Raw genomic sequence first — 27,637 nt, 5'->3', positions numbered from 1 at the left:
GTGGGCAAGTGGCTTCAAATGTGGCTAAAATGTATTGAGGGGAAAAGAAATCAAAGCCGTGTATTTTCAGCTACAAGACAAAGGCAGACGTCTATTGATAATGGAACAGATATTTTAGTTCTTATCTGAGAGATGAAAAACTGTACTGTTCAACTGTTTTAAATTGTTTTATAGCTATGGTCAACTAGGGAAAACCAGTGAGAATTAGGGTAGCAATTTTCTTCCAAAAAGTTTTATTAAGACTGTTAAGTTTATTTGGAGATGAGTATCTTAATGAGGCTACATAATGAATACACTTTTCTGGAGGAAATCAGGAACTTACACCAACTGAGAAATATGAAATGATAGCCTGGTGCCAGCTCCGTGGTGGCCGTGGCGTGCAGGGGCCGCCTGCGCGTGGTCCCTCCCGTGCAGCCTGCGAGGGCTCGCACTTGCTCGCACTGGTGCTAACTAAATGTAAACACCTTTACTTTCCAGCTGCTGCTAATTGGTTTGGGAATATTTATGTAAGTGTTGATTTTAAAGCTAAAAATAGTGCAGTGATGTTTAAATCCAACTCATTCTGGCTGTCAGAAATGCTCCTGTGATCCTGAAAGTGTTGCTAAAAATACTTGCTTTTTAAAAATTGTAGTAATTAAACTTGTCTGTTGTGAGAGCCACATATGATATGTTCTCTGCTCTGATGAAAGAGGTAAAGAACAAGCTTCTCAAAGGTCTCTGCCTACTTGGTAAGGCATGACCTCCTGCTGAACTCGATTAGAGAGCAAAGGATTGTAATGTGGGCAAAAAGAGGAGAGAAAATACATTTAGAAATAGCTTTATACCTTTATATTCTATAAATAAATAGACTGTGCAGCTGACCACATCCCTCTCATTTTTAGTTAATATTAAAAATAAAAATTATAATAATTTAATATAAAATATATAAAAATATATAAAATATATAAAATAAAAATATATATAAATATAAAAAAGAGCTTCCCAAACTGTGTGTCCTCCAGAGGCAAGTTTGAGGATTTGAAATTACAAAATTAATGTATCTCATATCTAAAGTTGAAGAAATAAAGTGGCTGTTCAGTTGTTTATACTTCTTGTTCTTCATAATCAGATTATTTTTGCCCTTTTATTTCCAAATTTAAAAGTCATGATTTTACATATTTTTCTCAAAGTTATTTAAATAAGCTCTGAGAAAAAATACTGTTTCCATTTTTAGATATGTGTGATTTCGTGACTCTTCATTTCACCATTCATATCACCAGAATATAAAAGCTGGAGTGCTGTTAAATTATTGCTTGTCAATTATTTTGTGATTTTTGGAAAAAGTGATTTTATGTACCCTGTGAAGAAATAAGCTGCCCTTGTCTATAAGTCTCGAAGCACTGTGTTGCCACAGTGCTGCTGAAGGCAGTTTGGAATCAGTTTTCTGTCCTTGTAGGATGTCCTAAGCAACTGTCTGCCTGCCCCATCTCTAGAGAATATCAAAGAATTGTTACTGCACCATACAGAAATGATTTTGGCAAGTGACAAGCACTGCCCATTAGTTGAGATGATAAACTGTAGTTACTGCCTTTTTTGATAGCTTTTGCAAAGCAGTTTCATTATTACCTTTAAAATAGTAGCTTTCTTCTTAGAAATAATACATCTGTGAATGTGTGTGTTCTTTTTTGTCTGTAGTTATTGCCATGACTGCTGTAAAACCGTACTCAGTTCAGAATTGCCCTTAAGTAGATTATCACATTGCAACTGGTCCAATATTGCTTTCAAATTCTAATTGATGTTACTATATAACTTCGAGCACTAAGTACAATGTTGACATAAATAGAACCTTTACTTACCATCTAACTAGAACTAGAAAACAAGTCCTTTTAACCTGACAGAATGTTAATTTGAATGAGGAAACTTGCTACTGCCTTACCTTGCAAGGGATAAATGAGAAAATTCCACTTGGAGTAGGGAGCAAAGAGGCAAAAATAATGAAAATTTTAAAATAAATATCCCAGTTTTTTTCTTTGATATCTTGAGGTTGTATATCCATGCAGAAACACAAATCCAAAAAGAATATTTATTTTAATTAACTGCCATTGTTAACTGTTCATGGATTAGAAGGCTTTATATTAAGACAGTAATAAATACTGTCTAAATTGATTTACAGATTCAGTACAATCCTCATCTAAACCCAGCTAGCTTTTCTTTTGCAGAAATTAATGCTCTGATTCTAAAATTCATACGCAAATGCAAAGGACCCAGAATAAGTAAAACAAACTTAAAAAAGAACAAATTTGAAGAACTCTCATTCCCTGATTTCAAAACTTAGTAGAAAGCTACAATAATCAAGATCATGTAGTACTGGCTTCATGATAAAAACTCAGATCAATAGACTACAGTTAAGAGTCCAGAAATAAATCCTTATATTTTTGGTCAATTCATTTTTTATAAAGGTGTAAGACTACTCAATGGGGAAATAATATATGTGGATACCTAACTAGATATCCACATGCAAAGAATGAATACACCATATGCAAAAAGTACCTCAAAATGGTAATAGACCTAGATAGAACAGCTAACACTATAAAACTCTTAGAACAAAATATAGGAGTAAATCTTGGTGACCTTATAGTAGGCAATGTTTCTTAGATACGACACCAAAAAACACAAGCAACAACAAAAACATAGATAACTTCATTAAAAGCAAAAACTTTTGTGCTTCAAAGAGTACATCACAGACTGAAACATAGCCCATAGGATGGGAGAAAATATTTGCAAATCATATATCTAAGGCATTTGTATACAGAATATTTAAAGACTTGTTACAACACAATAATGAGAAGACAAGCATTTCTCCAAAGATACACACATGTCCAATAATCATATGAAAAGATGCTCAGCCTCAGTCATTAGGGAAATGCAAATCATTAATTATTAGGGATATTCAAAACAAAACCACTTCACACCAGCTATGACTGTTAATTTTTTTTTTAAGAAAAATAGCAAGTACAATAATGAAAGGATTCAGAGAAATTGGCACCCTCATATATTGCTGATGGGAATGTAAAATTGTACAGACACTTTGGAAATAGTATAGCAGTTCCTTAAAATGTTAAAATGCAGAGTTACCATATAACCCAAGAATTTCATTCCTGAGTATATACCCAAGAGAATAATTGAAAACATGCCCCCATAAAACCTACTCATTATTAGCAACATTATATCACAATTGAACATTATTTCAAATGTTCATAGCAGCATTATTTATAATCAGCAGTGGTGGACTCAAGCCAGAATCCCATGATGGGTGTTTGTTACCCATGAATGGGTAAACAAAATAATGATATATCCATATGATGGAATATTATCTGGCCATAAAATGGAATGAAATACTGATAGATGCTACCATATAGATGAGCTTTGAGAACATCATGCTAAGTGATAGAAGCCACATATTTTATGATTTTGTTTATAAAAAATTTTCAGAACAGGTAAATTCTTAGAGACAGAAAGTAGGTTAATGATTGCCCAGGGCCTCTGGCCATCAGGGAGAATGGGGAGTGGTGGCTAATGGGCATGGAGTTTCTTTTGGAGGTTTTAAATTATTCTAAAATTAGTGGTGATGGTTGCAAAACTCTGTCAAAAAGCTAAAAGAGATTGAATTTCACTTTTTAAAAGGTTTATTTAATGTAATGAGATTTATATCTTAATAAAGCTTTTATTAAAAAAAGAAAATAGTGGGTCTGAAAGCCCCATTGTAGCTGCAGCCCTGAGGACATCTTGACTGCAATGTCACGAGGGGGTCCCCCCAGAAAAGTTACCTCTAAATTTCTTGGCTCACAGAAACTATAGGAGATAATGTTTATTTTTTTTATCCACTTAATTTTGGGATGATTTATTACAGAGCGTAAAGAAATTAATACAATGCCGTTTGCCTCATTTATCCATTAACATTCATTAAATTAACCAGTTTGTGGTGCACTTAATGTATAGAGGGATGGACATCCCCTCCCCCTAGACAGGGCTCCCTTTTCTGTGGAAAGATAAAAAGATAAGAAAATTAGTGGTTTTGACATAAACACAGTCATCAAATGTTGCCACATGTGTGATAGTCACAAGTTCAAATATTTTGTTTAGCTGTCTACCTAAGTATTTTTGTGACCTTCCCAACCCTGTGCCCTTTCTCTGTAAGCATATATTAAGTCCTTCATCATAATATGAATATTCAAAAGCTTCCAAAGATATTCCATCTTTTAAGATTTGGTGCTTTAAACTAAAAAGTGTTTTCTAACTTTATGGATTTTCTTTCCTTTATCCCTGTGGAGAGGAGAAAAAAACAAAATTCAGTGTGGGCCAAGTCCTACACAAAACCACCAAGCCCTATGTGAAATATTGCTGTTCTTAGAACCTGACACTCCTTAAGATCGATTCACAATGGCAAACTGCTTGATTTGTGGGCTATGTGTCTTGTTTTCGTCAGGATCATAGACTAACTTTGTTATATGCAACCTGTTAACTCATTTTTTTGTGGTTGAGATGGTACCTTCAGATCCAAGCATGCTCTTTTTACAGGTGTGGTTTTGATCACTGGTATTTTTCCACATGTTTTGTTGTTTCAGTGAAACCTGAGTCTGTAACTAACACTACTTATTTGTTACTGCTCCTAAAGAGTGGTGTATCCGCAGAATTACTCTTAAAAAACAGCCCCACAGCCTAACGGAGATCTGGCGCTTCACGTACGTGAGCCCGAGTCAGTCTTGCTTTCTGGAGTCCCTTCTCTCCCCTGCGGACCCTCCTCTCCCCTGCGGACCCTCCTCTGCCCTGCGGACCCTCCTCTCCCCATCCTGGAGGGCAGGACTCTTCGGACCTCTTCCCTCGCTGTAGTGGAGGAGTGTTTACCATTGTAGAAATGAAATGGTTAATTTTCATGTCTCTCCTAAAAATCAAAGTCTTAGGACAAAATAAGGACTCCAGATTTCTTTCCCTACAACATTCCTGTTACGCTTTTGACAGAGGTCACCTTGCTAGGCAACTTTTTTTTTTTTACCAAGGATTTTACTTTCTTTATATTTTTAGTGTCACTGGGGGGTTCAAGCAAGTACAGTACATTAAAGCTGATACATCATCACCTGTCAGTAGCACCTTCCCTTTGGTACCTCTTTTCCATGCTGATTTAAAACACTCAGTCCCAAAACCGTATAGTTGAGTAGCAGGAAGCTAAATGATGTATTCCACAGCTCTTAACATACTGCCTTGTGTAAATGACACATTCAAGTATTTCAGAAACCAAACAACAGAGAAAAGAGCATCGAAAGCACTGAGAAGATTAATGCCTATTTCCAGTCTTCAGAGAAATTAAAGCATACTCTGTGTGTGTGTGTGTGTGTGTGTGTGTGTGTGTGTGTGTGTGTGTATATATATATATGGAGTAACATCATTTAGTCTATCATGTTGGGACACTTTATTCAAGTTTTCAATTCTTTATTCATAATATCCACATGCTTATGAGTTTGTTTCACTGCAGGATTCCACACAAAACTTAGAAGATGGAGAAGTTATGAATGGTGTACAGACAGATCTACTGACATCGTCAAAAGCTAAGGATATATTGAGGTATTCTCTTTATGTGAATAAGAGTATTTTATTTACTTCAACTTAATATTTGTTCCTTTAATAGTTCATAGTTGCTTTTTATTTTGTAGGAAAGATCAAGATAAGTAGAATATTTGAGTGAAGTCTATTCCAATTCTAAAATTATCAAAAGTCTTTTTACATGTGTTTTTTACTATCATCTTTAGTAGGTTAAGGAATTATAATTCAGAACAATTAAATAATTATTAGAGGCCCAGTCTACATCCACCACTCTTGTCTCCAAATCCTTTGACTCCAGTGTTACCTGTCGTGCGCACCTTCCCAGATTCCTTGGTGTTTTATTTCGTGCTACCTAACTACGGCTAGAAAACTTCATGTGAGCACCAGTTGTAGAAGAAATCAGCTAAAATCAGTTTGAGGTCCAGTTCAGAAAGTAGAGAGAGAACAGACTCCCAGCATGTGCAGACTCTTGGGTGCAGGGAGGATGAGAAAGATTTTCACAGCATGGAATACACAGCTAACAAGGCATTGGAGCTTCAATTCTAGGAGAGGGCATTGGTTCTAGCTGTTTGGGGATGATGAAGAAACAATTGGAAAGACATTTGGAAGCCACTAACAGCTAGGCTACATAGTCAGTACTCTTCTGTGGCAGGGGGGGTCTGATATCCCACAGAGCTTGGCCCAAGCACAGGACTTTGGGCTTACTTCCTTGCAGGTGGCATAGAAGCTAAGTAAATTATTTGTAGAGCTCATCTCAAAATGTCTTGAACCAGTTCCTATATTTTTATTTCCCATAGTCACTGCTCAAGCCTTTGTTACATTTCAGTTAGACTATGGCAGTGGCCTACTAATTCTTCTCTTGAGTATCAATCTCTCCTCATTCTAATGAATCCCACATATCACTGCCAGATAAAATTTTCTGAACTACAGCATTATCAAACCATTCCTTAGTTTCAAAACCTTTGATTTAATTAAGTCCGAAGTTTGAACACTACCTGTATAACTTTGGACTAATTACTTAATCTCTTAGAACGATTTTTCTTTCCCCCTGTGGAAAATCAGTATTATGATCACATAGATTATTCTGAAGATTAAATTATGGAGATATATTATGGACAGTTGCACTTAGCACAATGCTAAATGAATGTATTATTAGTATTATTAATATTATCTTAAACTGATCCCTAGATTATGAACTGTTCAAGCACTGGCCTTTGTTTTTTCCTTGCAGAACTTCCCCACTGGAACTACTCAATGTATATTGAATTCAGGTGCATTAAGTGACTCCCACCATGTTTAACAACACATTCTTTGTTAGATTTTTGCTTAGTACTTTTGCATCAACAAGACATTTCACCATCAAGTAGACTTTGCCATCATCAGCAAACTCTTCCTGGAGGTTTCTCTCTGGAGTCCACCTCTCATACTATTTATATGACACATCTAAATATCAGTCCCTAAAGAATACCAACTAATACCTTAATCCTTTCTGTCCATGTATTATGACCCATTGTCTTCTCTGTGTCAGCAGTCCAATCACAAAGGAAATTGTTCCTCAATCCTACAGTATTGAAGGATTTTTTTTTAGGTTCTGTTGAAGAAATCAGTTGAGAAAAAAATTGAAAAGTTTGTGATAGATTATTCTCTTTTAATCTACAAGCTAAGTTGTTCCCTCAGAAAGTTCTAATAATCATATGAATAGCTAATAGTTATTGAGCCCATTGTATATGCCATATACTGTTTTTATGGTGTATATGTGTTATATTGTATATTTTTTTTCTTTAAAACCAACAATTCTATTATTTCCTCATTGTCCAAGTGAGGAAATTTATATTTTTGGTCTTAGTTTATGTAATTTACTCAGAAATGTGACTCAAAACCACCACTAGGATATTCTGTCTCTCCAACTTTGTAAGTTAAACATGATTTCCTTCTGGCACAAAGTACCTCCCCATTCCTGCCCTCAGTTCTCTCTCCCTTACCTAAAGGAGCTGCCTATCATTGAGTTGAATAACCTTCATGTTCAAAAATGCTATCCACTGGCTAGTGAGAAAAAATTAGACCTACAGCCACCTGAAGCTCTGTGCATCCTCTCTCAAGAATTGCAATAACCTCTGGGATGGAACCAAATGAAACACTTTTCATCTAGTTCTTGCAGATTAGCCATTCATGACAGGCTCATTTTTAACCTCTGATTCTGTACCTTCTCCCATTGTTTTGTCCTAAACTGATAGATAGGTAGTAGCAGCTGGTCCCAGTGATTATATGAATCAATTTTGTCAATTGGATCTTAGAACATTTAACTTGCTTGATGCAATTGGACCTAATGTTTTGTGACTATTTCCTTTTGTTTTAGTACATCTTAGGAAGTTCTATAAAGTTAGCTATTTTGACCTTAGTGAAATCTTCCCACTTCCCTTTTGTTAACCAAAGTACTCGTCCTTCACACCACAATTCATTTTTTGTTTTTTTTCACAAGTAGCTGCCAATCGATTTCTCTTTCCACTGCTAGAATATCCTCTCCACTTCACTCTGTACATTTGCCATTCTCAGTTCACCTGTAAAAGATACATAAATGTGCACATATTCTGCTTATTGGACCCAGAACTCACTTCTACAGATTGGTTGCCTAAACAAACAGCATCAATGGCATATTTTTGCATCTTAGTAAAAGCTTACTCTATGAGATATGTATCAGATACTTGTATGTAGCCTTTTTTGTTTGTTTATCTTCTATGAAGATGTATATATATTGAGTTTTCTGTATAACACCATCGGTTATATGTAACACTGAGGGGTTTCTGTTTACCCCCTTTTAAAATAAATAAAAAGATATAGACAGGTCCATGAGGCTTCCATTTTCAAATGCGTTTTTTTCCATTTTGAAACAAGTAATTGATAACATTTTATAAAGAACATGGCAAGATATAACCTATGTAAAACTTGTAATGCATGTCTATATAAACAGAATTCTGTGTAAGTGCCAGCATGCTACAGTCAACAAAACTGAAAATATTTTATGTTTTTTTTTCTGGGATAATGATAGTTTTGTTTATATAAATAACATTTGTAAAATACCCTAGCTAAAGAATTCTGATTATCATATATAAAGATAGCATAAAAGTTTATTCTGAAATACTGAAAAAAATGGAATCTTATAGAGTAGAAAGGAACCTTAAAATTCCACCTCCCAAAAAAGTGTCAGTATTTTGAAACAAGATTGCTTACTTTAACAAATTATGAATTACCTTATTAAGTGAATATAAAAATACAGGACTGATTTACTAAAAGAGTAGGTATCAGTCTGATACATACGATTTATTGTGTTCTACAGGAAGGGTTTTGAGTGGGATAAAGAGGTATAGGCAAAATAGGCTAAAAAAAAATGAGAATCAATAAAACCATTCCAAAAATTCTTCTGCTAAAATCTTAAAGTCTGAATTAGACTAACCACTTATATTCCAAAGCCTCTATATAATATGAACACTGTCAGCATGTGGATACATAGTACGTTTATTAAGAAAGATTTGTGTTATGCTCTAAGTGCAAAACAATAAAAATATATTACAAGGTAGAGATAATAAAAAGTTTCTGTGGTTAAAGAAGATTTTAGTCTCTGTTTTGAAAGTCTTTGAAATAGTACCATAATCTTAAGAGTGTGACTGCTTTAGATTCAGTCTTCCTCACATACCTACGAATGTACTATAAGTCTGTTATTATATAAAAATGATCATTTTGTGGTCCGTTAAAAGCAATACAACTTTTTCTACCCACCAGACATTTTATATTCAGGATTTATAATGCATATCTACAAAGAGTATTTCACATATGTGTTATATAATGCCTATATTCTCACACAGAAAGTATCAATAATAATCTCTCTTATCCGATGTTGTCACTTTAAGATTTGTTTTGTTTCTAACTTGTATTCCAGGCTTCTGATATAACCTGCTTGACTGAACAAGTTTTAAATATATCAGCAATATCTGAGCAAAACTCATTAGAAATGTATTATCAGATTTCAAATTCCATCATATTCCACAAATGTTGGAAACCGACATGCTCTTTTTTATAGTTCTTAATGATAATAGCTTTGCATTGAAAACACATTAAAAATAAGCCTAATCCACTGATGAGAATATATTTAATGTATTTATTTTAGATGGCTGATAATCTAGAGAATACTTCATGCAGAGTGAATTCATCAGGCATTGTGCTTTCTTAATGCTGTTCTCAACTTTCCAGCAAGAAGTCAAAGTTTCACCATTTTCAAGTTGGAGCAGAAAAGCATTTGTAGCAGCTGTAGCTCTTAATTTGACATCTAGTTTCAGGTCATTTTCATGTAAATAAGAAACAATAAAGACCTGCTTATGATTTCCATAACAGGGGTATTTGCTTCAACTGTATCATTTTTCCTCTGGAAATTTTATTTTCTCTCTCTGGAATTAAGGGAGCCAAAAATTGCCCATGGTTATTTTTCATCTTTATAAAAATTTATTAGTTCCACTCTTTATTACTCAGAAGCTCCCAGTGTCTTGTACATTTCAGTCATACACACTGTCCATACATGTTTGTAGCTCAGCCTTTCCGTAATCTGGAGTAGGTTAGGCAGGTCAGACTTTCTATTTCTTCTGTAATACATTTTCTCCAGGCTTTGCAGCTTCTTTTCTACCTCTAAAAAAAAAAAAGTAGGAGGTGAAAATTTAGAATTGTTCCACTGAATATAACTGATGACTTACGGAAAGACAAGCTTAAGTTTTGATTTATAATGCTTTGAACATGCCCATATGTATTATCAACTGTGCCTTCACGATTGTAAAATGTAATCCTGTGCTTTTTCTAACAAATATGTATTTTACTTTATATTTTTCCTCTTTGCTGGAAGGGAAAAAGCCTACTTTATACTTAAGCTTGGATATGCTTAATTCCATGTATTCTGTCCTCTGTACAGTAATTTTCAAGTGTGTCTCAATGGCAAGAAATTTCATTTTTGTGTACATCCTTTAAATATGTTGATTTATGCAGATTAAGTTAAGGAGGAAGTTCTTTTTGTAGATAGTCATTTCCATTTGTTCCTCTTCCAGGGAAAGTATAAGAAGTCAGATAGTCTTTTAAACATTTTATTCCCTGCATCTTCTGAACATACCAGCAAATCATGTAGTCCTTTGATTTCTTTCTGCTGTTGAATTTATAGTAGTTGATATAATCCTGAGGGTTTTTTTTTTAATGTGCCTCATCTGTTTTTTTCAGCAGAGACTCATCTGTACTCTTATTTTTTTATGCCCCAGTGATATGACAAGAACAGTGGAGATTTCTGGGGAAGGAGGCCCCTTGGGAATACATGTAGTGCCGTTCTTTTCATCTCTGAGTGGAAGGTGAGATGTTTTTCCTCTTTCAAAAGCTCATTCTAATGAAAAACTTGACTCAAGCTCATTTTTCCCAAACATTTTTGAGAAGAGGACTAAATGTACTTTTCTGTTAATTCAGATGGACACCTCAGGATAGCCTGCTGTTGGCCACTTATGTGTTAGACACAAAATCAAATAATTTATTTCTAGGATGCAGTGGAAAAGAAAAAAATCACGGTTTCTGCATTTACAATTAAGTACTTTCTTAAAGTATTCTTATCAGTGATACATAGTAAATGGAATACTTGGGAAAAGTTTGAACATATTGTTAGATGAATATTGCAGTGGGATTTTTTAATGTTCCAAATACACTTCAACAAGTGAATACAGTAATTCAAAACTGATGTTTCCTGATATTCCTTAGGTATATAAAACTTGGAATCATAAATATTCTCACATTATAAGTAGATAAGTAGCTCTATCAGAAGCTTGTATATGATTTGATGAGTTTAACTATAGTAACAAAAGGCCATCATACTATTTTTTTCTGAAATTATATGTAATCAATTAAAATAGAATACGACATCCTTTTGAAATTTTAAAGACGATAAATTGCTAAATCCACATGGGCAAATGGTAATTTAGATTGTGTCAGCATTTCTTGAAATTTATGTCTACCTAATTAGATATAAAACGTGCTCTACTGATGGAAATTAAAATGTGTGCCTAAGACTTCATTTTAGTACTATTATAACAACCTTATAAAACTAGTATTAGGTATTATGTCACTTTTCAATAAGATGTCTTCCTTTAGCACTAGATTGATATTAAGAAGGGCTCTCTGAAAGAAAGGGCTTTTCTTAAATGAAAATCAGTTTCTCACTCATAGGACATAACTTTAATTAATTTGCTAAGTTAATTTTTTTTAATGCATCTTGAAAAGGCAAAACACACCTTATTTTAGCTTAGGACATCAAAGACCAGAAAAGTCAGTGGATTTTCTCAAGGTCATACAAAATCCAGATCTCCCTACTCATTCCATTAATCTTTCTAGAACAAAAATTTTCCCAAAGGTTATGTAGTATTAATTTACTGGCTCTGAATATTTATTCAATTCAGTCTGCCACATAGTGGGAAGAGCAGATTTAGTCATGATATTTTGGTTGGCATCATTTTCAGCAGGTAGCCATCTGCTACCTATAATTGCGAAGTCATCACCTTTTTTTTGCAAATAACATCTGATGCCAAGCTCTTGCTGGAATGAATGTCCCCTAAAAAGAAATGAACTGAAAAGCTTGTGGCTCTTATTGTCTCATTTCCTGTATGTGTTAATAAGCATGTTTATAAATGTTATGGGTTATGGCACAGGACAAGCTGAGGTTGTTTTTGATAGACAGTGTTTACCCAGTTGTCATGAGAAATTCTAATGGCTTTTGGCAGAAGCATAGTGACAGAGCTTTGTGAAATAGCAGAATGGTTAAATTACCAGGTCCTTTAGCTTAATGAAGCTGGAATAGAACACACGATCATCCCAATTTCCAAAACATGAAGAAATATACAATGTGACAGTCACCATACTTCATTTTGAATAGTTTGGAGCACAGGTTGACCCTGTAGACCAGAAATCACCTTCTCTCACTTTAGATAAAAGAAACACAGTCAAATTTATTGATTTCCTTCCTTCTCCTTCCTGGGTCCAATTTCTAGCATAACGTCTGTAGAATAAAAAATGTTGGACTTAGATTCAGAACAACTGGATTTGAAGCTCAGTGTTCTCTTTTTTATAACCTTGAGCAAGTCCCCTAAACTTGCCTCTGTGAATACCAAATTCACATCAAGTTTGTCGGATTAAGTGACATTAAAAAAAACATCAATGCTCCTTGTAAAAACACACAACATATGAACGTGCAAATTATCAGTATTGTTATTATTTTGGTTAAAACAGAAGAGCTTCGTTCAGAAATGAACTTTTATAAGTTCATGGTCAACTATTCAGTAACTTGGTGAAATAGTTATATATATATGTGTGTATATATATATATATACACACATATATATGTGTTTGTGGGGTTTTTTTGCTGTCCACTAGTATTATAGAAAGGAAATTTAATTAAAGAAAACATAAAAAATAATATGGAAGTGGAGACATGCGCCAATAAAAGTTAAGAAGTAATGAGTACAGGCTGAAACAGCATACTTAACTCAACCCATGTGTCTAGATGTAACTGCATATGGAGCATGTCAGACAAGTGTCTGCCTTCATAATGCCATGTGTTTTTGCTGTGTGAGCACAGGGCGGGGAGAGGGAGCAGGGAGTTAAGGCCATAACAGTATACTTAGTTCATAATTTCCTTCCATTTATTGGTTTGCATAATTATTTTAAATTAGAATTCACATTTAATTATTTACTAAGACTACTGTAATTGGCTTTGCCTCCAATTTCTTTTTTTTATTAGAAAAAATACTTCCACACCTGTTGAATAAGAGATCTAATCTTAGAAAACCCTGAGCACAAAATAGTGGCTGCTGTACTAGACGAGGCCTCAGTGGATTCATCGGATAGTGTATCCTACTGTATGTGTGGAGGGCCATTGGCTTGCAAAGTAAAAATAAGACAAATATAAATATGCAGAAAAACGGAGTCCCTGCAAGTAAAAAGCAGCTTAATTTCATTCATTTTTTAAAAATATGGTCTTGTTTTAGAATTTAAAATGGGAAATCTAATTCTTTTCCAGTACATAAAGATAGTATAAGACATGTCTAAGAGATATTTAGAAAAAAATGCTTACCTACTAGAGTAGCTGAGGCCCTGTGAGACAGTGGGGAGAATGGAATGGGGCAAAGAGAGGGTGGGTTAGTGCCTAAATGATTTTTACAAGAGCAAAAAGTAATTGTTACCCCTCTTATTTTGTGAGACTGCGGATTTCAGCCATCTTTATCACTGCTCAATAATGCAAATTAACTGGCTCGTCTCTCGAAACTCCTCAGTAGCACTCATTTCTAAGTCCTGAGCATCTTGGTCCCAAACGAGACAGCTACTACAGGCCACTAGCTTGGAGCAAAGAAGATAAATGATGAGAGATCCTTTTCTCAGCCTTCTCATACTGGTCTGGATGAAATCAAACTGGAGGGAATCCATCCCTTCCATGGAATACAGAAGGCAGGAGAATTTTTTTGCCAGGGACCAAACTAATAAAATCAGTCAGTTTTACATTTTGCCAGAATTACCTCTGACACATGGGTTTTACAGTTGGGCTTATTCTGTCAATAAATTTTTCATTGGAAAGTTAAGTTATTTAGATCAGTGAGGTTCACATAGCATACTCCAGCTGTAATATGCTAGCTAAATTGCAACCTAGTGGCCTGAAAGAATTAATTCATCTCCCAAAATGTGAAATTAAATCCTAGGGAGTAACATTACATGACTGATGATGTACTGAATTAAATTAAAGGAAGACTTGAATGCTTGTTAAAAAAATATCACTTACATAAACTAGTTTATAACCACATGTGAGCCTCCTAATGGATCATGTTATTGTGAATACACCATAACAAAAACCCAAAATGTGAACTATTAGAGAGTTGTTTAATTTAGGAAAGAAACACTATTTTATTTCTTTTCTTTTCTTTTTTTTGGCACATCAAATAGTTCAATTTTTAATATTATGTTATAAAATGAAGGTAAGCCTAGTATCTTAAAAACATTAATTGGAATCTCAGATCCTTTATCAGAGAGTAGCTCTGGACCCCTTTGTCTTCCACACAGAATATAATTAATTTACTAACCTCCTAGAGCTAGGAAATGCTGTGTCACACCTCCCACACACTCACAGCTAAGTCCCTGCGCCATCCCTTCAATAGTGGTGTGATTCTTTGCTGTTCTATCTCCTTAGCACACTGTATTCATTTAACCCTTTTGAAGTAAAGACCTAAATATTACCGCATGTGATTCTCACTGTCTTGAGATGACCTGAGCTCATTAAGTGAACTGGGACCCTGAAGGCAGACGTCCCACCTTGTGGCTGCCCCAAACAGAAAGGTGGTTTTCTTCTCCACTTCCATTAGAGACTGCCCTTTCTCCATGCTGACCCTATTATTCATCTATAAACTGTGCTCATAGTTTATTTAGATTCCAGATTTAATACAAAGGGACTATGTAATAGCACACAAGGCCCCTATACTAGAGAATAACCAAACAGAAAAACAAGAGGATGAGGAAGACAGAAGGGGCCAAAGCTACTCCCTGATAAAGGATCTGAAATTCAAATTCATATTTTTAAGATACTAGGCTTACCTGGTATCTTAAATCTCCACACCGAGCAGATTCCTCGTGGAAGACCCATCTGTCTTTCTTACTCTAGGACACAGGTAGGACCCTGACTGCCACAAGGAGGACAATCTTCAAATGGGAAATAGATAAAATATACGCATTTGATTTCTTTTCATTTTCAGTTTGGATACTGCCAGTATGTGATCGAGTAGTGCACACACACACATAATAAAGTTTAATTCTTTATTTTTATTGCTGTAGTTCTCTTTCCCCTTCCCTTTTTTTCCAACCCACTCCCCTCCTGCCTCTAAGCCACAGCCACAAAGTGCCAGCTCCAGGTATCCTCTCTGAATCCAGATTCTTCCTGGTTGAAATTTCAGACAACTCTTCCCAAAGCCCTGTCTTCTTCATGTCATTGTCTTGCTCAGAAACAGTGAGAGGTGGGTGTGTAACTCCAACCTTGTCAGATTAGGTCCATCATCTCCTCACACAAACCCAGCCTGCACACACATGGCGCATCCTGCCTGCCCATATATTCTTTCTCTCCTGTCCCAATCCTACTCATTCTTCTGACCCAGTTTACGTCCGGCTTTCTCCCTACATCCTTCTGTGAAGACTCTAGACTATTGAGTTCTCCAGTTTTTCTGTTTGGTTTTGTTAACTTCTAATGTACTCCAAGCCTGTACTGACCAGTTGTCCTGGTCCCACAGCCTTGTCTCATACCACTCCATCCTGCGCACATAGAAAACGCTCAACACGTACTTGATTCAGTGGCACTGAAAATGGGACTGAACTGCCTTCTAAACTGAGTAATATTATCTGTGCTTAAATGTTTGCTTCTTAAAATGCAAATTACTGGAAAAGTAGTAAAACTACAAAAGATTACAGGGAATATCTGTTCCTCTCCTACCACCAAACATATTGCCTTGGCACTGACTCGTATGTACTTACTACAGTCACCTGTGATGTCCTCCAAACCGCAGTCCTTTGCATCCTCACCTCCACTGAGCTGCACTGGCCTTTTCTAAGTACACTGCAAGCCTAAGAAATGGAATCATAGACTAATATGCTTTGGGTTGGGGTTTATGTTTATTTGTCTTGATGAGCTTTTTCTCTATTAGTGACTTTTTTTTACTACGGATATAAATAACAGTTCCCTGAATGTAAAGCATGATTTCTTTCATAAATAGAAGTCAATACTGTTTCCTGAATAGTTGCTAGTAGAGAAATAATTAGCATATTATTATTCAGTAATTGTATGTCAACCTAAATTTTGCCTTTAGAATTCTAGGACTCTTCATTCGTGGCATTGAAGAAAACAGCAGGTCCAAGCGGGAAGGACTATTTCATGAAAATGAGTGTATTGTAAAAATCAACAATGTGGACCTCGTAGACAAAACCTTTGCTCAGTAAGCATTTTTTCATTGTTTTATTTACTTTATTGATCCATGGAGAGTTTATAATAATTACCGAGCTCCGTATAATCAAAACTGTAGGTAGGATTTCTGTTCATTCCCTTTGAATGACCCCAGCACATCCATTTTCAAATTCATCCTATGTTTTAGCATACTCAGAGGTGGCCTGCACATGTTCCTGACAGCCCTAAGAATGATGAACCACAGAGCAGGGCTTCCTACCTGGTTGTCTTTCTGGAGCAGCGGGAGATGCGTTTGTTTTTATTGGGCTATGGGTCAGTTAGACTAGTATTTAATGACTCTTCACAGATTGTTAGTTTAGCTTATTAGTTAACTTTGTGTCGGCAGTCTAACCCAAACTAAATATCTGTGAGAGATGTCTGTGAGGACTCACGGAATAATAGAAACAAATGAAAAAAATTAAAATACTCTCCTAAAAGAAACCATCTCTCTACATGCAAAAATTTTATGGGGATAGGTTCTTGCATTAGAATTAGATATGTAGCAGTCTGATATATACAAAATGTATGTTAGCATTGCAGTGGGATTTGGGAGCAAGGAAATAAATACTAATACTCCTTAGTAATGAGCATCAGCCGCTCTTGTTTCTGACCAAAACAATTCACGATAGATCATCTCTGTGGTCATTAGTTGCTAATATTGTATGTTTGGGGGTGGAGGAGGTAAGCGGTTGTGGGTGGGAGGGGGCAGTGGGCACTAGCTGCTTAAGTGTGGAAAGAAATAAATCCTTAAAAGTGTATTTCTTAAAATATTGAATAATAGATAATATAATTATTAATAATGATATTATTTTTTATATCACTGTGCCTTTTATAAGGATTTAATTAGGCATGCAAGGCATGCCTATTCTGTACAGGTGGAATCTGAAGCTCATAAAAATTCAGCGTGGAGTTAGTATGGAGTCAAAACTGACTCCTAGCCAAGGAAATGACCAGAAGAGTTGAGCTGCCTCTGTGAAATCTTCTCCCCCTTCTCCTAACAACTTGGGAAATTAAGTACTTCAGTAAGGGACTGGGGCTCAAGTAGCAGTTGGAATTTTTATTAATTGTTACTTGGTATGGCTGATAGTAACAGAGACTTAAAATAAAGGTGGATTAAACAAGATTACTTCTTTTCCTAAGAACAAGTAAGTTTGGAGGTGGCAGCCCAGAGTTGATCTGACCATTCCATAGCCATCAGCGATCAGGCATCTTCCATCTTTCTGCTTTGTTATCTTTACTCTGTGGCTACTGGCTTTAAGTTGTGTCATGCTCACAAGATAGCTGCTGGTGTTCCCTCCATCACTTCTGACTCTCAAGAAATAGGAAAGAGAAATAGAAGAAGAAAAAAGTTTCTGCCTCCCAGATGAGCCAGCTTTCCTTTAAACTTCTCTTACATTTCATTGGCAAGAAAGGCTGGGAAAGGTAGTTGTCATAAGGAGGCATCAGGGGACATGGGAAATAGGAGAGGAAAAGTAGTATGAAACTTGAGGAAGAACACACAATACTTAGGAAAAAAATGTAAAGCAAATAGATGTACTCTATAATAGGATAATGGGGAGGGTGCATGCTGGATTGACAATCCACTGTGACATTCGGCATGGCCAGTGCACCTAACAGATGTCTCCATGAGGAAATATTTGTGCCAAAATGGAACTTCAGGAACACAACCCATGTTAGAGAAGATCTGTACTTTAGAACAAAATCCTAAAAGGAAACTAATTGATAATCTGGTCAATAATGCGGAATGATTTTTTTCCATCTAAAATTAAAGCTTGATGTATATGTACTTCAGTAATCACCTCTTGATGGATTTCCATTAGAAACAGTTAAAAGTTGTGGGTCTTTGGACAAATAACTTAAATCTCTTATTCTCAATGCCCTCATTTTGTAAAATGAGAGCTAATTATACTTCTCAGAGATTAAATGAGGAGATTAACTAAGAAGGTTGTTAAGAAGATTAAGTGGGAAAATTATGCATGTCAAAAATGCATGTGTAGCCCAGTGCAGGGGCATCTGGTGAGCAAGTCATAAGTGGTAACTAGTATTTAGTTCACAAAATCATACTGATAGTAGTAGTGCTCGCATCTCCTATTCTTACGCTGCCGTGCCTCTCCTACTGTCATCATGTGTGGAGCTTTGGAGGACGTCCTACAAAGCAATATTGTTACAAGTTACTAACTCTTTTTCAAGGGCTCAAGATGTCTTTCGTCAGGCAATGAAATCTCCAAGTGTTCTCCTCCATGTGCTTCTACCCCAAAACCGTGAACAGTATGAAAAATCAGTCATTGGACCTCTTAACATTTTTGGTAACAATGATGGCATTTTGAGAACAAAACCACCACCTCCTGTCCATGGAAAATCAGGAATCAAGACAGTAAATCTCACAGGAATAAGCAGTCCTGAAGAAGATGCATCCACTTCCCTGCAACAAAGCAAGAGCCCCCGAGTACCAAGACTGGGTAGAAAGCCATCCTCTCCCTCACTTTCCCCTCTCATGGGGTTTGGGAGCAAGAAAAATGCAAAGAAAATTAAGATTGACCTAAAGAAAGGTAATTATTAAATGATGTTTAATAGCATTCTATTATTGTAACATGTAAAATTGGTTAAGAGAAATGCATTAAGACTAATTTCGTTAATTCTCCCTTCATTTAATTGCATCAAAGAATAGATTTAAGTGTATATGTAGGTAACTTAAATTTCATGAAATTATACTACTTTCTTATCCTTTTCTCCTGGAGAGGGTAGATAATTTGAAACAAGAAAATTTGAAAGACATGTTGGAAAATGGAAAGAATCATTGCAAAACTGGTAGAAACAGATAGTGATATTGTAGCACAAGTGAATGCTGCATAGGCATTAAAATCCAGTTGTCCCTGTTTTGAGCAAGGTTAGTGTTTCTTGAAGTATCTTTTAGGCCAAGTCCAAAAACGCAATATATTGTTTCAGGTCCTCTAAGATAGGTTTATGCAAGCAGTAAGTTTACTCATCAGAAAGCAAATATCTGATGATTATCAGTTTCACTAATTCAGAATTGCAAACAATTTTTCAAAACATGCTTCATTTCAAAAGCATATATAATCTTTTCTTTCTTCATCTTTTCAACATTTCTATCCATTTCAAGCCCTGATCAGTGAGACCAGATCATGTAGATCATGTGCATGCATTCATATTTATACGATATTATACATACACATAAGCATTCGTGCACTTATGTGCTTTTGTTTATTTTGTAAATTTCTCTAGATAAACTCTTCCCCTACTGTAGCTTTCTGCAATCTGAGGTGATTTTCAAGACTCAGTTGAAAAGAAACCAGGATCTCTTGTTTGAATTAGGATTCTTAATTTTGAATTTGAATTAGATTCTTGTTTAAATTAATAGAGAATTTAATGATCACAAGGTAGTTTCAGAATACTTATTAATGTATATCAAAAGTATCAAGTAACGTGTACCTTTAAGTAATACAAAGAGATTATTCTGAAAGATCCTCTGGTCAAAATTTGGTCCCCCTATAATTCTATACTTGGAAGAAAATGTGTTGGCTGGGAGGCACAAATACTCCAGTATGCTTACCAATTAGGCTCTTTATATAAATTCATCAATTGTGTCTTTATACAAATTATCCAGCTGTGTATCAGATTTGGGGTTGAGTGCTTTGAGGATAGAAAAATCAGACACAGAATGTAACTCTAAAAATCAATCAGAAAGCCTTGAATGCAGAAATAAAGCATATGATAAAGTCATACTTTGGGAGGATTACTCTGACAGCAAAAAAGATTCTCTGAGGAAGAGACCAAACAGCAAAGGATCAGTAAAGGGTATATTGCATCTGTTTAAATATAATATATATATGCCTCTACAGCTGATAAGGTGTAAGAGAGAAGAGAGAGGAATCGCAGTTTCTCCTGAGATTTTTCAGCCAGTGTGGCTGGTAAAAATGGAGATGCCATTACTAGTAATTAGGATTTTTTAGTAGATGAGTGTATTTGAAAAAGCTATTATCTGAATTGGAGAAAGGGGTTCATAGTGAAGTTTGAAATGCTGGTGAAAGTGTCTGCATGGTAATATTTAGGAAGCTGACACCAGAGAGATCAGGGCCAAAGAGACTTAGGGTCAATCTGTAGGGAGATGGGAGATGGAGCTCGGAGCTGGCAAAGGCAGAGAGTCTAGGTCAGATCTTTGTGTATCTGAGCGAACAGTGGGTAAGAACGAGAACATGACAGACCTGATATGATCGCAGAGATAAGAAAATGATCAGAAAATAAAGATATGAACACCAAGGTAGGGAATTAACTTCAAGATTGGTGAGATATATCAAAGCTAGAGAAGGGAAGATCAGAATGGGGAGAATTACTGAATGTGGTGGGTAAGTCATTGGGGATGGAAAAAGATTGAAAAAGCAGTAAGACTAAAGTAAGGATTCTTTAGGATAGAGAAATATGAGCAGATTGAGTGAAAAAAATACAGACTCAGAGAGATGGGAGGTTCAAGAGAATGGGACCAGATCAGCAAGAGTGAGTGGTGGGACAGTGGGATGCAACACACAGGGATACAGACACAGGAAGCAAGGAGCCCCAGGTTAGGCAGATAGAGAGCCTGGCAAAACTCATGCCAGTTGGTCATTTGCTTCTTACATTGTTGAAAAATCAACCTCTTGAGTGCATGGCATTTCTTCTAAGACCTTAATGAATAAAAGTGTTACACATCTGCATTGGACCCTGAATTCACTCTGATACCATCAAGACCCGTCAGGAACTGTAGTCTGTATTTGCAACCAGATCAAATTAAGCATGCTTAAAATATTTTCTGGAATGTAAACATTTTACTTACTCTACAGTAGTCAATTTTACTGGAAGATTGAATATACTATTACTCCAGCTTCAGCTGACCATGCATTTTCCTGGTCTTACACACTAGGCCCTGAAGGACTTGGTTTCACTGTTGTTACCAGAGACTCTTCCATACATGGTCCTGGTCCCATTTTCGTAAAAAACATCTTACCAAAGGGCGCAGCAATAAAAGATGGCCGCCTGCAATCAGGGGACAGAATTTTGGAGGTAAGAATGGAATTAATATCAGTAATAAAATATTCCTTGGTGTTTAAATAAATAAATAGAAATATATTAATATATTTTGAATAGAACATGTTGAAAATTATTCCTTATAGATAAGATAAGGACTTTAATTATAAAACTAGGTAATGAGCAGCCTAACTTTGTAAGTCCCCACTAAGGTCAGTGATATGGGGACTGGTAATACTGACAACTTTCCCCTGTCTTCTCTTTCTTACTTTTACCTCTGAGAGTCCCTGGGGAATTTTGATGAAATCCAAAAAGTCTTCATATATTCAATTAGAGCTACGAATTTCAATATTATACCCAAGTTCCAGTAACTGTTTCTTTAAACTTCTCACAAGAATGAGCCAGTTTGTCTCAGGTTGATCTATACCTATAGAGAAGTATTTGGAACTGTCCCAAGCAATAGGCTTTTCTTTGTCCCATTTAGTTTTGTTTTATAGCATCATCTTCTTGGATAAATATATACTGTCAACTTACCTTTTAAGAAACCATCTTCATGGAAACTGGCTGGTTCCATTTGACTTCCTCATGACATGAAAGCAACCCTAGATTTCATGTAGTTCTACACCATGAAAGAAGATGTACCAAATGACTCATATAGCTCCAATTAGAATTCCCGATAATCTATGATAACATGGTGACTGTAATTTTCTAAACATGGAGAACACTATAAAAATCATAACAAAAGACTCTTATTTCCAGAGAAATCTGCCTTGTGATTATGGTCCATTTTTGCTTTTTGTATGAGGCAGAAAGTTGGGCCAGTTAGGCCTTTGAAATCCACTTCTTTTCTATTTAAGGAATCAATCTCTACTGTCAGTTTGATTTCCCCATCATAAGAGTGTGACATCTTAGGAGAAACTGCTTGTACAAATTGCTGACTGAGACTGTCTAGCACCATAAGAATGATGGTCAGTATATTACTGGTATTTTAAACATGGTTTGTTTGATTCCATGTGTTCAGTCTTCATTTTCCAGAGCTTCATTGATCACAGGAGCCCATTCACTATTTACTTTCAAAACCGTCTAGTGTAGGATCTGGCAAGTGTTGTAATTATGGTCGCTCACATGATTGCATTCGTTAGGTAAATGGCAGAGATGTCACTGGGTGTACTCAGGAAGAGCTTGTGGCCATGCTGAGGAGCACCAGGCAGGGAGAGACAGCATCGCTGGTCATCGCCCGTCAAGAAGGAAATTTTCTTCCCCGAGAGCTGGTAATGTTCAGATTATATTCTTGCTGAATTTTCAGTGCAATTCTGAAATTTCAGCAGCTCTGCAGCTGATAAGGTGTAAGAGAGGAATTGCAGTTTCTCCTGAGATTTTTCAGCCAGTGTGACTGGTAAAAATGGAGATGCCATTACTAGTAATTAGGATTTTTTAGTAGATGAGTGTATTTGAAAAAGCTATTATCTGAATTGGAGAAAGGGGTTCATAGTGAAGTTTGAAATGCTGGTGAAAGTGTCTGCATGGTAATATTTAGGAAGATGACACCAGAGAGATCAGGGCCAAAGAGACTTAGGGTCAGTCTGTAGGGAGATGGGAGATGGAGCTCGGAGCTGGCAAAGGCAGAGAGTCTAGGTCAGATCTTTGTGTATCTGAGTGAACAGTGGGTAAGAACGAGAACATGACAGACCTGATATGATCGCAGAGATAAGAAAATGATCAGAAAATAAAGATATGAAAACCAAGGTGGGGAATTAACTTCAAGATTGGTGAGATATATCAAATTATATCAGATTATATTCTTGCTGAATTTTCAGTGCATGATACATGCAATATGATCAAATCACATTAAAAATCTTAAAAGAAAAAATAACTGGGAGGAGAGACACCCAGATTGGTGAGATAATGAGAGATTTTAATTTTCTCCCTTTTTTTAAATGAACACATATTATTTATTTTATTATTGAAATACTTATTTAAGAAATCTATAGAAAATCCAAAGAACTTTTACACCTAATAACAAAGAATAATAGTTGTGATAAAAATACTTTGAAATACTCCCCCATTTTTCCTCTCCTTTATATAAGAAATGACAAAGGCACAAATAGGTGACAGGACAGGTTCTCAGAGGTACCATCAGAACAGTGGGGGTTAGTTGAGAAAATTGCATATAGTTAGCTTGAAAAAGAGAAAGGGTGGGACACATGATAATTGTGATCAAATATGTAAAGAGCTATTGTATAGATTAAAAAGTAGACTTAATTTGTTTCCTCAGATCATTTATAATCATATATTTACTTATGTATTAATGCAACACACACTTTAATAAGTATTTGCTGTGCACTGAATTGAAGGTTCTGGGAATGCAAAAATGGTTAAAACTCATTTCTTGCCCTCATTAAGCTTATATCAAAACCAGTAGTTAGATGCAATATTACAAGAAATTTAGGATATTGAAACAGAGCCTGCCCACCATCTGTCAACGATGCTGTAGCAAAAACTGTCCCATGGATAAGGTGATAAGACTGTTTCAACTATTAAGATATCTACCCTGAGCCTGATATTCTGTTACATATGTTTCTGTTCATGTTTGAATATACAGCCTCCCTGAGTCACTTCTCTTACATCAGTGCTCCTCAGTACTGACCCGTGGACCCCTTCCCTCCATGTTTCTGTGGCATGGAGTTCCCTTTTCATCTTTTGTTCTCTTTCACATCATCTCGTCCATTTTTCCCCTTGCCCTATTTTGTGCATTGGGAAGATCTTCAGTGAAATAGGGAAGGGAAGGAGAAGGAGTGGTGTAAGCCATAAAGATCACAATCCCCGCTGCCTTTGCCCTGCTTGACTCCTCCTTACCCAGCCGTTGTGGAAGGCAGAAACCTGAATTTCTGTCTCACCTCTTCTCTGAAGCTCCTTCTTCTTCCTAGAGAGAAATGCTACAGGAACTTGGAGTGTGGCTATGTTTCTCTAACATACAGATGCAGTCTTCCTTCAGTCTTTAATTTATCCAAAGACCTTGGTCTTTCTCTGCATGGGTCAAAGTGAAAAGAAACAATTAAAAAGGAGGCAGCATGTATATATAAATAGAAGAAAATCCTTTCACTTCTTGTCCAATTTGTTGATTGTTGGAGGTAAAAACTCAGAAAACCTCAGGGGGGGATCTTGTACTTTTTCAGGGATAGGAGAATAAGGAGAGAAGTTTTGAGTGCATATTGTTTTGAACTATGGTCCTGGAAGGAGTAAACCCTGCATAGAAAGAGAAGCATCCCAGCTTGCCCCTACACTTGCCAAAGGGCCTACAGACAGAGCTCCAACTGAGAACTCAAACCCTCACTTGGGGAGCCCTTAGCTTCCCATCTAGTAGTTCCTTATACCCCTTGCTCATATGTCTCCCAGTTTCCCAATTTCATGGCTAATATCTTCCTAGAAGCTCTTCCCCAACCCAGGTGGGGGAATGGGTTGTCAATCTTATCTTTGAAACTCTGAATTCATTCTCGACCAAAGACAGTTGCAAGTGGAAGTTATTGAATGTAATAGAACTTTCAGAGGAAAGGGAGCTGAAAGAATCAGTGAAGGCCAACTCTAATTTTGCAGTTGAGAAAACAGGTCCAGAGTGGGTGAGCAACCTGTTCCTGGTACCATATTGAGCAGAAACTAGAAGCCTAGGTTAGTTTCACCTTTGGGATTCAATACCCTGTACTCAGCTTCTGTATTCACCACTTAATGTGTGATCTAGAGCAGCTCACAGAATCATTCCACTTCCTCATCTGTAGCATTAGATTGTTGTAAGGATTAAAAGGGAAGACATGCAAAGCAAGTAGCATCGTTTCTTACTAACTATAAGTTCTCAATATATGTTAACTATAACTATTTCTCCTATTACATTACCACTTAGTAAGAAACTATGTACCAGAAGCGGTACAACAGAAATATAATACATACTTTAGACACCTTATGGGGCAAGTAGATTTATTCAGGGTTGCCTGGAACTAACCACTACTTTGAGCATTGATTGTTTTCTGTTTTTTGTTTTTAAATATATTCTAGTATCCAAAGCACTGAACCACAAACAGAAATTTTATAACCAACCGGACATAAGTCAGGCAGCCTGTATGTATTATTTCACTCTCATTTAATAGAATTTAACAAAATTTGATTTCTATCCCAGAAAATGAGCCCACCCAGGAGCATATTAAATTAATTGTGCAACTGTGAGATTATGAATGCAAATAAATTATTTGTCTTCATTGCTTTTAGTTTTATACAAAATTTGGAAGTCATGTGGTTAGTATCCATTCTCCTAAAATTCTCTGGCAAATGGTCTAGACTCTAAAAAATATTTAATTGACATCTAACTATCTAAATAGGTGGAATATTCTTTGTAATCACAGCAAAGCAAGAGTACTTGAAACATACAGACACCTAGTAATGTGGACCCAGAAACTTTGTTTTGGAGAACTATGAAATAATATTCTTCTCCAAACCAAATGCCTGCCTCGAGTGCTAAGGAGCAAGGGCCATATAGGAAGTTTAAGGAGCGGTCACGTTTGGCACTACTTAGTGTGATTACTTCACAGTGTGGCATGCCCTGGACCATTTGAAAGAGCAGGATGAAGAAGAGTATGCTATGTGATCCATCTCTGTATTTGTCTTTCAAAAAACTGAAGATGGTATCACTTTATCCTCTTCTCCCTTAGGGTGATTGATGCACACACTTGACTTCCCACTGAAAATCTGGCAGGATGAAGGAAAGCCAGCACTTCCTGCTTTTGTCTTCTTCTATCTCCTTGGAAGAAAACAAACTGTGTTTATTATTTTCCTGTTCTGAGAAACTGTCTTCTCCTTTTGCTGAAGCCCTGCTCTTTTATGAGCTCTGTACCCTCTTAATAGCACTGCTCTGCCTATTTCCTGACAGTTAAGTCTTCCTTACTTCCTCATTATCATTAGCTTCTTGGAAAGTATTAAAACTTACAGTGAGAGAGTCCGCGGTCAACAATTATACAGGAAGTCCCAATACAGGATGGTCTCTCGGATGTAACCGTCTGTCATTCCAAAGGCCTTAGTATACATTTCCTGGTCATTTCTCCTGAGCAGCCATGTAAGAGAACTATGCTGAATTCTTAAGTTTGCTGATCCATATTCTTCTTCTTGAAAAATTGGTTAGCATCACAAATTTAGCAGCACATTTTAGTCAACCTTCTTTCTATATGTGGCCATCTGGGTTAAAAAATCAAATGTAAGAAATAGCAAATAAAACTGATGTAATAGCATCACAACTAGCTAGCTCTTTCTAGTATCTTGACCAAAGGAAGTATGCTTCAAAGATGATCTTTCCAGAATCCCAGTCTGGAAAATCCTTTGATATTCTCACCCCCTGACTGGGTAAGAGTTTATTAAAGAGGTGTTCACATAAGGAAAATTTCTGTAAAAAGAACTTTGAGATTTGTATTGGTGATAGAATCAGAAGGGGAAGCTACTGTGTCAGCATCTCCACTTGAAATAGAAACTGTGCTACTTAATTGGTGGCTTGTTTGGTCTATTCTAGAGACATGGTCTGCAAGTTCTTTTCTATCCCTGATACCTAAAAAATTATCTTTTCCTATGCAAAGTGTCAGATAAAGCTGTCTTTCTATTTAGGAAATTTCCAGAAAAACTGAAGGTTTTCTATTTATCTCATGCCTTAACTTTTTAAAGAGCTTCAGAGAAAGAGAGAAACTGTTATTTGCTATGCATGTGTGTGTATGCGTATGTCTTCTTTCATTTATTGTGGAAAAAGGAATATTCTGCCACTTTTTTGTTAACCCCGTTAATGTTTCATATTCTGACCTGCTACCTTATCTTTAAATTATCCTGAAAATCACAGCAACCCCTGGTGGGTATAACAAGCTGAGAAAATTTTGAATGTATTTATAATTTCTACCTGCCAAGTTGCCTGCTATTAAATGCTGGCCTCTGCAAGTGGGATTAACTGTATTTCAAGCAAGCAAGTTGTACCTGCCTAGCATG

At 36.1% G+C, this 27,637-nt stretch overlaps 1 protein-coding gene across 6 annotated transcripts in view; it reads left to right on the top strand.

Annotated features, from left to right (window-relative positions):
- Nucleotides 1–27,637, top strand: part of PARD3B (par-3 family cell polarity regulator beta) — a 985,497-nt gene that overhangs the window by 529,173 nt on the left and 428,687 nt on the right. For all 6 annotated transcript variants that reach the window (XM_057503666.1, XM_036928150.2, XM_057503667.1 and 3 more), the window contains 6 exons: nt 5,510–5,598; nt 10,866–10,952; nt 16,479–16,604; nt 18,803–19,161; nt 21,528–21,667; nt 22,774–22,902. In XM_057503666.1, coding sequence (XP_057359649.1) covers nt 5,510–5,598; nt 10,866–10,952; nt 16,479–16,604; nt 18,803–19,161; nt 21,528–21,667; nt 22,774–22,902 — 930 coding nt within the window. The remainder of the gene's footprint in view (nt 1–5,509; nt 5,599–10,865; nt 10,953–16,478; nt 16,605–18,802; nt 19,162–21,527; nt 21,668–22,773; nt 22,903–27,637) is intronic.

This window comes from Manis pentadactyla, chromosome 6 (assembly GCF_030020395.1).
Source record: "Manis pentadactyla isolate mManPen7 chromosome 6, mManPen7.hap1, whole genome shotgun sequence".
In the NCBI taxonomy this organism is placed as follows: Eukaryota; Metazoa; Chordata; class Mammalia; order Pholidota; family Manidae; genus Manis; species Manis pentadactyla.
The sequence above is the reverse complement of the archived record's forward strand: the minus strand, read 5'-3'. Positions and strand labels throughout refer to the sequence as shown.